This window comes from Protopterus annectens, chromosome 5.part0, assembly GCF_019279795.1.
Source record: "Protopterus annectens isolate FY-2018-M chromosome 5.part0, PAN1.0, whole genome shotgun sequence".
Lineage (NCBI taxonomy): Eukaryota > Metazoa > Chordata > Ceratodontiformes > Protopteridae > Protopterus > Protopterus annectens.
Window position 1 is genome coordinate 10,906,085 of NC_056735.1, and position 15,335 is coordinate 10,921,419.

The following is a 15,335-nucleotide window of genomic DNA, read 5'->3' on the forward strand; positions in this document are numbered from 1 at the left end:
TCCATCCTTGGACCCCTTCTATTCTCCCTCTTTACCAACCAGCTTCACTCTGCCACCCCACATGCCACCGTAATTCAATATGCAGACGACTCGACCCTGATCTGCTCTGCCTCCTCCCTGAACATCCTTTAAACCATAACCGAAGACTCCTTTCTGACTGTAGAAGACTGGCTAACCAACTCCCAACTTATACTAAATCCCAATAAAACAAATCTCCTCCTCTTCTGCGCCACTAGGACTGTCCTCCCTTCTCCAACCTTCCACATTTACTCCAAAACAAAACCTTGATCACTCCCTTCTCACCATACCAAACTCCTAGGGGTCATAATCGACAACAACCTAAAATTTTATCTCCATATAGTTCAAACCATCAAAAAAAGTACATAAAAAAACTTGGCCTCCTATATAGGAATAAGTAATTTCTAACACACACCACAAAAGTAACCATTGCCAGAACCCACCTGCTATCTATACTTCTCTATGCATCCCCAGTCCTATCCAACCTGCGTAAAACTGACCTTGCTAAACTGGAAGTTTGTTACAATAAAATCTCTAAATTTGCCACCAACACATCTTACAAGTCACATCACTGCTTATCTCTTAAACAGCTCAATAGGCTTAAACTCCCGCAACTCCTACACTTTAATCAGCTAACCTTAGCCCATAGAATTCTCCACCACCCAAATATAACACCAGCCCTGAAAGACCTCATTCAGCCTTACTCAGCTTTAGGATCCCTCCGACAATAAACTTCTACTACATGTTACTAAAGCAAAGAACTCAGCGGGAGAATCCCTTTTCTCCAACTATACATCAAAGCTCTGGAATGCCCTACCAAACTCAATAGCGACCATTCCCTCATCTAAACAGTTCAAAATACACCTAAAAACATACATTGCAAACTCCTGGCTCTACCCTTGTTGCCTCCCCAGGATAGCACACTTCCACATACCACTCTTGTCTACTAACACACCTTCTAACCCTTACTTAAAGGATTTATGACCAGTTCTTGAAACTAAAAACTGAATGCTCTTTGTACCTCACTGACAATTATGTGTATATATCAACTGTAATTTAAATGGAAATATTTCTGCATATTGATTATACTTTGTACATAACTATATGCCCTACTAGGCATTATATTCTGTAGTTGTAATGTCTAACATTGTTTTATTGTCTTTATTATTATGATGATGATTATAAGTTCTACTTTGATGTTATATCTATGGTAACAATGTCTAACACTGTTTTATTTATTTTTCTTTCTTATTGTGAAATCCTTTAAATTGTTAACATGTGGTACTGTTACTATTATTTTATGACTTGGGACTTGTCTCCCCGGGCCTCCACTGAAAAAGGACACATGTCCATTTGGACTAGCCCAGTAAACAAATGTAAAATAATAAATAAATTTAAAAAAATGTTTCACAAAGTGAAATCACTGATGATTTTTACATAAAAAAAGTGTTTGCATGCATCTTTGTGCATACAAATACTTTTTCTGTAAAAATAAAAGTTGATTTCTAGCCATTTGTTTAGAAAAATGCAATTTAAGAAAAGCTTCTGAACACAAAAGTCTAAGACACTCCTCACACATTTATGGCATAAATAGCATTAATATTACTATGTCGGCAGGAAGTGTAGCCATCACTTTGGGGGCCAACTTTAATTGTAATATACTGCCATGACTACATACTACGAAACATTATTGGTTAGCAGCTAAATAATCATTCCACAGGTATGTAGTCATGGCAGTGCTTTGTAATTAAACTTGGCCCCCAAAGTGAAATACATGCCTCTTGCCAGCTGTTAATATTTATGCAGTAAATGTGGCAGGAGTGTCTTGGATTTCCATGTTTGAAAGCTTTTTTTAATTACATTTTTCTAAATAAACAACTAGATATTAACTTTTATTTAAAAAAAGGTGTGTTCGCATGCACAAGGATGCATGCAAACACTTTTTCTAAAAATAAAAGTTGATTTTGCCATGTTAAGCATGCTCTTGGAATTTGAACACAGACAGATGTAAGACTGTGAAATAAAAGGAATAAATTTAGAGAATGGACTGCACAGCTGACCAAGATGATCAAAACAGACAGTTTTTTCAAAGAACTAAATAAAATTGTATGCTTTCCATACATTGTTACTGAATTTTTGTTTTGCATAATAAGTTTACTGTATGCCCCTTACCTGCTGACATCCCTATCATGACCCGTTTGTTACCCATGGTATTGACATGTGTGACACCTTTGAGGAGTACCTGGTAATGTGGATCCCTTTGATTTGGCCTTCCCATTTTGTACCTCCCTGTACTGAGTGCAGACATCTGCAGCTTACAACCTGATTCAGGTTGCTGTTCGAGTTTGCTGCTGCTGTCACCAGGTACAACCATCTCAATCCCCACAAAATGATGTTGTGCACACACCACTGTGTGTTTTCACTGAACTCTATAAGGGAGGGAGAGTTAGTGGACTAAAGTCTTTTAGTGCTTTCTTCACCAGGAGAGAAGGTAAGCTTACCAAACCTAATGAAAAATAGTGGGATGTTGTGCTGAAGCAGGTGCTGATGTTTATCGTGTTACACTGCTGCAGTCATTACACTTGGGTTATCCTGCCGTCAGGCAGTCCCTCAGTCGGCCAGAGTTCCAAAGTCTTGGTCCGGCGTCGGTTGCTGTCGCTTCTTCCCTGACGTCAGTGCGCCAGGGGTATATAAGATGCATCCGACGCCATTTTCTTCAGTCTTTCTTGCCGCGCGGTGCCCAAAGCAGAAGCACTTCGCAAGTGCCGGTCGGCCGACTCCTGAGATATTCGAAGTCGAATTTCAGATCGAAGTCTTCAATAAAGCTAAGTACCCCGTTGGGGAAACTTTTTTCTTGCCTCAGACCGATGTCAGAAAAAGTTAATAATTGTATTTCTTGTGGGAAGCAAATACCTCATAAGGACTTCCACTCTTACTGTATTCCATGCCTAGGCCCTGATCACAATGTCACTAGTTGTCGGTTTTGTGCTAGAGTTAACAAACGCACTATAAAACGACATTTTGATTTTGCTTTGCACTACTTTGGCCGAAGGTTCAATTATACTATGCCGTCGGATCAACCGACTACCCCAATTCTTAAAAAACGCAAATACAAGGATAAAGACAGGCATCCGAGGTCCAAAACTCACGACGAAGCCTCTTCTAGGCCAGTCGCCGGTTCGACGGTTCTCAGTGAGGCACTTTTGCAGCCCCTGACACCCGCTGCCTCAGAGCCACAGGCCGCCTCCGACTCCCACGTGGAGACAACTAGGCCTCTGGAATCTCAAGGTATTGGGCCTACGGAAACTAATCCCTCAGATGGGTCTAGAGCCGCTGAGCAGGCATCGGCTTCTGAGGGTGTTTTCAGACCTTCACAACTTACCATTAAAGCAGCCAAGACACAAAAACACCATTAAAGACAAAGAAGCAAGTACAGCATTCTCCTGGACAGTCCTCCATGCCTAAGAAACAGATGCTTAAAATGGCCGAAGACCTCATTACTCTAGTCAGGGGTTCCCATCCCCCTCCTGAGAAAAGGCCTAGGCAGTATACGGACTATGATTCCTCTGATCAGGTTTCCATTTCCTCTGATTCCTCTTCAGACCAGGGATACTCTTTACCCCCCCTATGAGGACTCTGATGCTGAAGAATCTATCCCTTTAGCCTCTCCTCCTGAGGATTACTCTTTTGGGGAAACTTTACATACCATGAGGGAGCATTTCCATTGGGAAAGTCAGGATTATTCAGAATCCAAGAAAATACTCAGGGACTTCCTTTTATTGCCTCAGCACAGGCCCCTGGCTATTCCGCCTGTGTTAGATATTGTGGATGATGTGTTCTCTGAATCCAGCTTATCTCCTGATTCTTTGCCCCCTGCACCAGCCAAGCCAGGTAGGTATTATAGAGCCCCTGACTCTCACAAGTTTCTTTATAAAAACCCTTCTGCTGATCCAGAAACTATTTCCCAGGGTCCCAAAGGGGTTAAGGCTTCCATTGCAAAAAATCCAGTCCCCTCTGACAGAGATTCTAGAGCATTGGATAGTTGGGGGAAGAAAGTTTACACTTCTGCAACTTTAGCAGTAAGGGCTTTAAATTGCCAGTTTCACATGCTTAAGTACCAACAATATTTAATGGCTCAGTTAAAACAGAAAATGCTTGCAAGCTCGGAAGCTCCTCACTATAAAGAAATGCAGGATTTACTGCATGCAGTTGAACAGGTGGGAAAACATACTCTGCAATGTGGTTTTGATTCTTTAGAGGCCTCTTGTAGAGCCGCAGTTACAGGTTCTGTGATTCGAAGAAATGCTTGGTTAAAAGAACAAAGTTTACCTGACCATATTAAGGCAAAATTATTGAATGCTCCTTTACAGCATGATACCTTGTTTGGTGTTAAGGCAGAAGAGGTGTTAAAGAAAATGGAGGATAAAGCTAAATCTATGCAAACATTCAAAGATTTCTTACAGGTACAGCCACCTCGATTTAGCAGAAATTGGCCTACAAAGAATTGGTCCTTTCCAGTGTCAGACAGGCCACAGAGAGGCAGATACAGACGCCCAAGAGGCAGATCTCAACCCCAAGGCTCTAACAGACAACGACAGTGGGGTACCTCAACCCCAAAAGGAGGTGAGGACAAGTCTCAACCTTACAGGAAACAGTCCCAATGACTTCCCTGTCGTATGCCAAGCACTTCCCTTTTGGCAGCCCCCTTCGGGGGAAAACTAGCACTTTTTTTCTCAAAATTGGCAAACAATCACCCAAGACAAATGGGTTCTGAGTATTGTGTCTCACGGTTACAGGTTCCACTTTCACACTTTACCAAGGCTAAAAGGAATGCCAAACCTGCCACAAAATCTATGGACAGAGGCTCAAAAACAAATTTCAGCCCTCATGGACATGAGAGCTATTCAGAAAGTACCACAGCAGGAACAAGGACAAAGATTTTACTCCAGACTCTTCCTGGTCCCCAGAAAGGACAAAGCCTGAAGACCCATACTAGACCTTTCAACTCTAAATACTTACCTGGATGTTCCGAAATTCAAAATGTTGACACTACAGTAGCTTCTTCCCATGCTGGGCAAGAAGGCTTGGCTTGTTACTCTGGACCTCAAAGAGGCATATCTGCATGTCCCTATCAGACAAAATTGCAGAAGATACCTCAGGTTCAAAGCTGGTACAATGCACTACCAATTCTCTGCACTGCCCTTTGGCTTATATGCTGCGCCCAGGGTCTTTACAAAGTACCTGGCACCAGTAATTGCATTTTGCAGACAAAAAGGAATTCAAATATATCCATACCTGGACGACTGCCTCATTCAAGCAGAGACAAAGGACAATCTTCTAAAGCGTCTGGCATTTGTAAAAAGGTTGCTAATTTCTCTAGGGTACACAGTAAACGAAAAGAAGTCAAAACTAGTGCCCTCACAACAGATAATATTCCTGGGTGCCAGCTTAAATACAATGGCCCAGATGGCTTATCTCACGCAAGACAAACAAGGACAACTGACTCAATATTTTCAATTACTGGCAAAAAAGTCCCATCTCCCTGCAAGAAAAATTCTGCAGGCCCTGGTATTCATGGCATCCTGCATACTACTAATTCCATATGCCAGACTGCATATGAGAAAATTACAATGGTACCTAAAAAGTGTTTGGACTCAACACTCTCACAGTTTAGAAGCAGTAATATAAATAATTCCCTGCCTACAACAGGAGTTTCAGTGGTGGGCACAGGCATGTCACCTAAACAAGGGTCAGCCTTTCACTCTACCCACAGCCAGGCAGACTCTAACAGCAGATGCTTCGGATTACGCCTGGGGAGCACACATGGCAGGAAAATGTATTCAGGGCAAGTGGACCACAGACCAAATGCATCTTCACATCAATCAAAAAGAGATGTTGGCTGTTCAAAATGCCCTAACAGCTTTCAAGGACCTTCTGCATCCAGGACAATTATTATTAAAGACAGACAACACCACAGTAATGTGGTACATAAACAAGCAAGTGGGCACTCATTCTTATCCCCTATGCAGGCAAGCCATGACCTTGTGGAACACAGCTCTAACTTATCAAGTTCATCTGCAAGCACAATTCCTGCCAGGAAAGAAAAATACTCTGGCAGACAATCTAAGCAGAAATATTATGGACCCTCACGAATGGAAATTGAATCCACAAATCTTCAGCATGGTAATGCAAAAATGGGGATGCCTAGACATGGATCTTTTTGCCTCCCCACTGAATTGCCAACTACAAAAATTCTGCACAAGGACTTACCACACACAAGCATGGAAAGTGGATGCTCTTTCGTTCAGCTGGAAAAGCCTAAAAGTTTATGCCTTCCCACCACTGCCTCTCCTTTCAAAGGTACTCCTAAAAGCCAGACAAAAAAAACACAGATGATCCTGATTGCTCCAGACTGGCCACGCCAGCACTGGTACCCAATCTTAAAGAACTTAGCTCAAGGCCCACCCTGGATTTTGCCTCAAATTTCACACCTTCTGACTCAACAAAACAATCAGATCCTGTACGGTCAGCTCAAAACCCTAAACCTGGCTAAATGGCAGATTCATTAGTTAAACAGGCAACACCTCTCTCTAAAGCTGTTATGGATGTCATTTTGGAGGCCAGGAGGCCTAGCACCAGGAAATCTTACTCAGAAAAATGGAAGAGATTCTGTGCCTGGAACCAGGCTCAAAGCCTTGACCCTCTTGTCCCAAACATTCTTCAGATTTTACAATGCTTAACTGAGATGCTGGACAAAGGCCTATCCTTCTCATCAATTAAGATCCACGCCTCTGCCATTTCAGCACATTACAACACGGATCCTCCTTTATTCTCTCATCCCTTGCTAAAGCAGTACCTCAGAGGGGCTAAAAACATAAGACCGCCCCAGAGAGCACCAACACCAACTTGGGACCTCAATTTTGTTTTGGAAAAGCTGACCCTGCCATCTTTTGAGCCAGCCAATACAGCCGATCTAACATTTTTATCATGGAAAGCAGCTCTGCTCCTGGCAGTAACTTCAGCACGAAGAGTCTCAGAGCTACAGGCATTAATGGCAGTGGAACCTTTTATAATTTTTCAACAGGACAGGGTTTCTTTAAGGACAAACCCTACCTTTATGCCAAAGGTGGTATCTAGTGTGGCTCTTAACCAAACCATCCATTTGCCAACTTTTTATCCAAACCCCCAGAATAAAGGGGAGAAACTTCTGCACTCTTTGGACATACACAGGCAGCTACGCTTCTACTTGGACAAAACAAAAGCTTTCAGGAAAACTGAGCATATGCTGCAGGATCACAGGGCAAGGCTATCTCAAAGCAGACTATCTCCAAATGGATAGGACACTGTATTCGTTACTGCTGCACACAGCATGGAAAATCAGTCCCTAATAACATTAGGCCACATTCTACCAGAGCAACAACCACTTCAACAGCCTTTCTCAGAGGAGTACCAACCAAGAAAATGTTGGAGGCTGCAACTTGGAGTTCAGTGCATACCTTTACCAGACATTACCACTTGCCTCTTTACTCTAAATCCAGAGCAGGATTTGCCACTGCAGTTCTGCAGGGCCTCATAGCCAATCCTAACTCTTTATAGACCAGCCACCCAACCTTAGCTTTGGGATTCTACCCAAGTGTAATGACTGCAGCAGTGTAACACGATGAACACAGATTGTAGTGTCCCTCCTCTTGAAAAAATGATCTTATTCTTCTTGTATACAGATGGCTGCCTTAGCTTACACTGTGGTATGATAATCTTAGAGCCATTGTTATGAAAATAGACCTCTGTATCACCCTCATACGTCACCCAAGCTAAAGTTTGTCCTGATACCATGAAACTTATACCATCGTAGTTATCCAACAAGATCTAGTTATTGCTGATGTTCTTTGTGTTTCACTGTTGCAGTCATCATATTTGGGTTATCCCTGCCAGGGTAGCCCTCGGCCAGCCCAAATACCAGAGACTTAATATTTCTGTGTCGGTTGTTGTCGCTTGAGGACTGACGTTAGGTCGTCAGTATTATAAAAGAAGGAAGCAGACGCCATTACATCAGTCTTTCTTGCCGTGGAGCCCAAAGCAGAAGCAGTTCGCACGAGTGTCGGTCAGCCGATACCTGAGTTTTCGTTTCCGAACTGAAGTTGAAGTCTTCTAAAGCTAGGTACCCCATTGGGGATCCTTTTTTCTTGCACTAATCAATGTCAGAAAAAGGTAATAATTGTCTCGCCTGTGGAAAGCAAATACCACACCGAGACTTCCACTCTTACTGCATCACTTGTCTAGGCCCAGACTATGGCATCACCCGTTGTCGCTTCTGTGCTTTAACACCAGAACTATCCATCGTCAGGCCCTTATTGTAGCCAGATATTTTCATTTACAGTCCTCAAATTTTGATATGGCTTTAGTAAGCCATCCAAAAGCAGATCTTCCGAAAAAGTGTAAAAATAAAGACAGAGACAGACTGCACAGGTCCAAACCTTCCAACGATGCTTCCATTAAGCTAGTCAGTCCTCCAGTACTCAGTGAGGCACTTTCGCAGCCCCTGATGCCCACTTCTGTTGATTCACAGGCCGCTACTGAGACCCTTTCGGAGTCTGGTATGCCTCAGAACCCTTCTTCTTCTAAGGATCCTGTGGTCCGTCTCTACCTTTGATGGTTCTGGAGCCGCTGAGCAGGCAACAGCTTTCGAGGAAGTCCTTCTCACCGCCGAATCTTGACACAAACCGACGCCTTCTTTCACGACTACCATTCTTTCGAAAACAACCAAGTTCCTTAGACCCAGTGTTTGAACCACTCCCAAAAAAACGACTACCCACTCTCAGGCACCTGCTACCTTGCCTCATTCTCAAATGCTTAAAATGGCGGAAGACCTTATCATTCTGATTAGGGGAAGCCAAGCCACCCCCTCAAAAAGGAAAAGAGATCTGTCTCTAGTAGTTTTGTCTGAACAAGAGTCAGATGAATCTGATGCATCTGACTATGAAGACATGCAACCCCTCTCCATTTATGAGGCTAGCCTAGGCCCTGTGGAAACAGACCTCCCCCCCCAAACAGCAGCCCCAGGGAATGCAGAGATCTAAGCAGTGGACTACCTCTTCTTCAAAACCAGGGAGTTCTAAGCCACCCCCTTATGGTAAGAAATCATAATGACTCACCTCCTTCCGACCTCTCCACTGCCCACCTTCACGTACCCCTAGGAGGAAAACTCTCCTCTCACTCAAGCACCTGGGCCACCATTACCAAGGACTAATGGGTTCTGAACATGCAATCTCAGGGATTCAACTTCTCCTTCCATACCCTTCCAATCCCAAAAGGGTTCCCAGATCTACCACCAAATCAGTGGGCAGAGGCTCAAAAGCAAATCCGTTCCTTGCTCTCTTTGAGGGCAGTAGAGCATGTTCCTGCAGAACAGATAGAGGAAGGCTTCTACTCCAGACTTTTTCTGGTGCCCAGAAAAGAGGGCACTTGGCTCCCCATCCTCGATCTATTCATTCTAAACGCCTTCCTAGTGATCTCAAAATTCAGAATGCTCATCCTCCAGCAGCTGCTACCCATGCTCTCCAAGGATGCTTGACTAGCCACCTAAAAGAGGCCTACCTCCACATTCCCATCAGGGAATCATGCAGACTATATCTCTGCTTCAGTGCAGGATCTCACCACTTTCAGTTCTCTCCACCTCCCTTTGGCTTATCTGCTGCTCCTAGAGTTTTCACAAAATGTCTGGTTCTGGCCATTGCCTTTTGCAGACAAAGAAATATTCACATTTACTCCTACGTAGGCGACTGCCTTATTCAGGCAAACAGACAGGAAAAGCTGCTCAAACACCTGGCCTTTGTAACGAGCCTACTAACCTCCCTAAGGTACACAGTCAACAAAAAGAAATCCAAACAGGTGCCCACCCAAAGGATAACCTTCCTGGAAGCAAGCCTGTACACAGTATCCCAGATGGCATACCTTACACCAGAGAAACAAATTTTCCTGTCAGCTTACTTCTCTCAACTGGCCACCAGGCCTCAGCTTTCTGCAAGGAAAATCCTTCAAGTCCTGGGGTTCATGGCGTCTTGCATACTTTTCATTCCATATGCCAGACTGCATATGAGGATACTTCAATGGTACCTTAACAGCCTGTGGTGTCAACACTCTCAAGACCTGGAAATTCTTCTACCTGTTATTCCTTGCCCTGAGAAAGGAATTTCTTTGGTGGGCAACAGCCTGCTCCCTCAACAAAGGACTGCCCTTCTCCCCACACCCCACCACCCATACCCTCAACTCAGATGCATCAGACTACATTTGGCGTGCACACCTGGACGGCAGGTGCATACAGGGCCAATGGAGCCCACAGCAAATCCCCCTGCACATCAGTGAAAAGGAGATGATGGTGCAGCAGACCTTGATAGCTTTTAAACCCCTTCTCTCTTCTGGGGTTCTCCTGATCAAAACAGACACCACAGTGATGTAGTATATCAACAAGCAGGGAGGGACTTACTCCTACCCTCTGTGCAGACTGGCCATGACCCTTTGGCTCACAGGCTCTTCCATGCAACTACACCTGTTAGCACAATACCTACCAGGCTCTGTCAACTCCCTGGCAGACCAATTAAGCAGAAAGCTTTTGGGCCCACACTAGTGGCAGCTCAACAGAAGTACCTTCTTTCTAATAACTCAGAAATGGGGAACCCCCAAAGGTCGATCTCTTTGCCTCTCACATCAACCATCAGCTCAGCAAATTCTGCACCAGGGAGCATCTTGGAAAGTGGATGCCCTGGCCTTCCCTTGGGCCAACCTCTCAGTCTGTGCCTTTCCTCCCCTACCACTCATCGCCAGGGTACTGCTCAAAATAAGGGAGGAAAAACCCAGGACCATTCTTGTAGCTCCAGACTGACCCCGACAGCACTGTTACCCCTTGCCTCGCAGCCTGTCCCCGCTGTCTCCATGGCATCTTCCTCAGATTCCCAACCTCCTAACCCAGAGGAAAGGGAATTCATGCACCCCCAATTGCAGACACTCAGTTTGGCAGCTTGGCTTATACCCTAAACCAGGACCAATCTGCCATCCTCAGTTAACAGGTTCTGGGTGTTATCCGTGAGGCGCCCTAGCACCTGAAAATCTTATGCAGATAAATGGAAAAGGATCTGCACCTGGATCCAGGCTAAGGGGGCCAGTGTGACACAGCCCTCCATCCCTCTCATCCTGGATTACTTAGCTGACCTACTACACAGTGGTCTCTCTTTCTCCTCTATAAAAATTCATGCCTCTGCTGTTTCTGCTCATTTTCCCACTGAGCTGCCTCTTTTCATACACCCTTTGATTAAACAGTTCCTCAGAGCGGCTAGCAACTTGAGACCCCCCCCCTCCCCAGAAGGGCACCAACACCAGCTTGGGACCTTAACTTTGTAATGGAAAAGCTCACCTTCCTCCTTTCGAACCAGCTTCTTTTGCAGAGCTAAAATTTCTCTCCTGGAAGACAGCCTTCCTTCTGGCCATCACTTCAACCAGGAGAGTCTCTGAGCTGCAAGCACTCATGGCTGTGGAACCTTTCATCATCTTCCATGCAGACAGGGTATTCCTCAGAACTAACCCATCCTTCATGCCCAAGGTGGTGTCCAGTGTGGCTCTCAACCATTCCATTCATCTGCCCACCTTCTTTCCTAATCCCCAAAACAAGGGGAAAGGATTCTGCACTCTCTAGATGTGCACAGACCGCTCAGATACTATGTTGGCAGGACTAAACCCTTCAGAAAGTCTGATCAATTGCTGTTTAGCTTTACTACAGGGGCAGAAGGCAAAGCCATCTCCAAGCAAACCATTTCTAAATGGATAACACACTGCATGCATTTCTGCTACAAACAGCATGGTAAGCCTCCCCCCAATGGGGTCAGGTCACACCCCACTAGAGCAGCCTCCGCCTCTGCAGCTTTCCTCAGAGGAGTCCCCACCAGTGACATCCTGGAGGCTGCCATCTGGACATCTGTTCACACTTTTACCAAGCATTACCACCTGCCTCTCTTCTCCAAATCCAGGACAGGGTTTGCCTCTGCAGTCTTGCAGGGCATTCTAGCCAGCCCCTAGCTTCCTTGACTGCCTCCACCCATTTCCTCAGCTTTGGGAATCTACCCAAATGTGATGACTGCAACAGTGAAACACGAAGAACATAGTACAATTGTGTACACTTATCATAAATGTAGATATTCGAGTGTATTTGCTGCTGGTTTCCCTCCCTCCATCCCCATTTTTTTATTTCCTTTTGTTACCCTTCTTCCTTGTTGTTCTCCTCTCCTTACATGGTACATATTGGTATTTATTTTCCATTGGTGGGGTTCTTCCCCCAGAACCTGGCCTCCTACTTTGGGGGCTCCTGACAGGTTAGGGCAAGAAAAACTGATGTAATGGCATCGGCTGCCTTCCTTTATACCACTGACGGCCTGATGTCAGTCCTCAAGCGACAGCAAATGATGCAGAAATACTAAGTCAAATGTAATGACTGCAACAGTGAATACACTTGAACATCTACATTTATGGTAAGTGTACACAGCTGTACTTTAGGATGCATTGATTAACACTGCTTTGTTGTAGGTGTGCACATCTAACTATAAGATCTACTGTGCGTAAAGTTCTATTCAGATTAACATTCAAATTTCCATGTTGCTTAAGTAAGGGTTAGCCATGTAGTGGTTATATTTCAAGGAACAGTGAGTACAGAAATTAATGGATTTTTTATATATGTATAAAATTAATAATCTTCCCCCTTTCTTCAGGTACTAGCAGTCAGAACATGGATGTTTTCAGAAGTAACTCGGCAGGCTCCAAAGCACAGCCCGTGTTGATGCCATCATCCAGTGTAGCTTCATCACTCAGCCAGCTGGGAGCTTATTCAGACAGCGAGAGCAGCAGCAGTGACTGAACTCTTTCTGGTGTTTCTAGGATGTTGTACTGGAGCATCAAGCTGCCATACTTATGTTCAGACTTTTCACTCTGCATTTAGAGCAACAGCACAAGTCTTTGTACAGGGTCATGAGAAGACCATCTTCAGAGAAAATGTCGTAATTTGTCTGGTTTTCTATGTTAATAAGTTAAGCATCTGTTAAAAACAGGTGAAGTTATTAAAGACTGCATGTTCCACGGCAGCAGACAGCTTTGTACTGGAACTTCTAGAGAACACAGGAGCTTTACAGTCATTAAAACTACATGCGGCAGCTACAGAGATTTGGAGATATGAGGCTCTTTATAGTCAACATACACAATGTTTTGCAGTAATTTTGTTGTAGAGCTCTGTCTTTCATTACACCAAAAAGTATTTATTTGTTTCATGGGAAAAGGAAGTAAAAATGTATGTGAAGCCTTAAAATCTGTACTGTACCACCTGTGTTTTCCTATGGCTCCCTGCCCTTATTAATGCTTGTTGCATTCCACCACTGGGCAAGGTCATCTGTTATAATAAATCACTGCAGTGCTGGATGGAATAAGTCAAACTTCACTCACCAACCATACTTTCTTAGCCTTTGCCCCCAAAGTGTGGGTATCCCTCTCATCTGACCTCAAAGTCTTGTCTTCCTGTCCTACACTCTGTAGGCAGTTTAAATTTTATTTTCAAAACAAATCTTTCTGCGGGTAGTTTACACCAGGCCGTAGCACATAACCTCTCCCACCCAATCAAATGCTGCTTATGCTTTGACTTTTTCTACTGTTGTATTCCCCTTGCTTATATTTCTTATACCTTATGATCTTGTTCTGATGCTGCTGTTCTAACTATTCATCAGAACCTGTTTTCTTGTTTAGTTTACTATTTTTTCAGACTGTATTTACTATTTGTATTTATCTGTGGGTGTATTCTCCCTGGATGTACGTGCAGTTGGCCATTGGTGGTCAGTATACTACACTGGGAAATAAATATAAGTAAATAAATGTTCTGCTTCTGCTGTGTCACTGACTCAGAGATGATTGTGACAGGTAAAGGAGACTACCGATGATCTGCTAGCATATGTAAGTATGTGTGAGTACAGCACATGTATGCCTCTGCATACAGTCACAGGATATGCTGTGTCACTGACTCAGAGATGATTGACAGGTAAAGGAGACTACTGATGATCTGCTAGCATATTTAAGTGTATGTGAGTACAGCACATGTATGCCTCTGCATACAGTTACAGGATATACACCAATGTTTCCAGTGACAAATGCTGTAATTTCACTAGAAGTTGATCTGGTGAAAATGGACTGTCTTGCTTATTGCCTTTGGGAAAAGTACCTATCATTTGGATATTTAATTCATATTCCTTGGCTAACTATTCTTTTAAACACCTTTATTGAAGCATCACTTATGATACAGGCAAATTTACATTTAAACAAAAGTAATCAAATTGTATTAAATTAGCATTAATGAATGTTGTACTTCAAATATATTGCTATATCTCATATAACCTAAGCAAAATTACACACCTTAGTCAGTTCCTGCCCCTTTTTGAACAAGAAACATCTGTAGTAAACCATCACTTATGACATAAGCAATCATACATTTATATAAATGAAAACAAACCCACTGACACAATCCTAGTTGTAAGCATTTTACATCACAAGTCATACTGACACACTCCCAGTTGCAAACATTATACTTCGCTTATAATCTACCCAATCATTTTCAGTCAAACATTACATAGCTCATTTAAGTTTTGCCTTCTTTTCATTCCTCCCCTGTGTGTATTGTTTTCACAATTCCCATTTTCCCTGTGTAGTTTGCTCCTACCCTTTTCTAAGCATCTGAATTACAGCTGTTTTATCTTCGTTACTATATTCACTACGTATAGTTGGTTTAGATTTTGATTTCCATTTTCTAATAATTGCTTTTTTGGCAGCCACCAGAATTATACACAGCAAGGCCTTACCATGCTTAGGCAATTCTGATTTGGTATCCTAACTCAGAAAAATCATCTCCCTCATCAGACAAGTTTGCCCACCCAGCATCTCTGACAGTGCATCCCACAGGGAATACTTAAAGTCCGCAAACTCACCGGACTCCCAGAAAATATTTTCCCAAGCATCTCTTTCTATCAATTCACACCTCCAACATTTGCTGTCTACCTGAGGGAAAATTCTCTGGAGTCTACTTGGGGTATAAAAATATCTATGTAAACATTTCCAAGCAAAAATCCTAAATCTTCTAGATTTTGCTGCATATTTAGGTTCATAGGTAGGTACTAGGCTATCGGCCATAGGGCCTATATAAGCCTAGCCAAACAGTACCCTGGCTTTTGCCACCCAAGAAAATTATTTTCCTGTGCCCCTGTCAAGCAGAGCCACAGAAGTGATTCCCCGGGGTGAATTTC

The 15,335-nt window shown here is 43.5% G+C and overlaps 1 protein-coding gene across 1 annotated transcript in view; it reads left to right on the forward strand.

Moving 5' to 3' along the window:
* YJU2 (YJU2 splicing factor homolog) overlaps window positions 1-13,918 on the forward strand; it is a 484,871-nt gene extending 470,953 nt beyond the window's left edge. Inside the window, exon 8 of the mRNA XM_044072064.1 lies at window positions 12,771-13,918. Coding sequence (XP_043927999.1) covers window positions 12,771-12,916 — 146 coding nt within the window. The 3' untranslated portion in view covers window positions 12,917-13,918. The remainder of the gene's footprint in view (window positions 1-12,770) is intronic.
* Window positions 13,919-15,335: the final 1,417 nt, after the last annotated feature.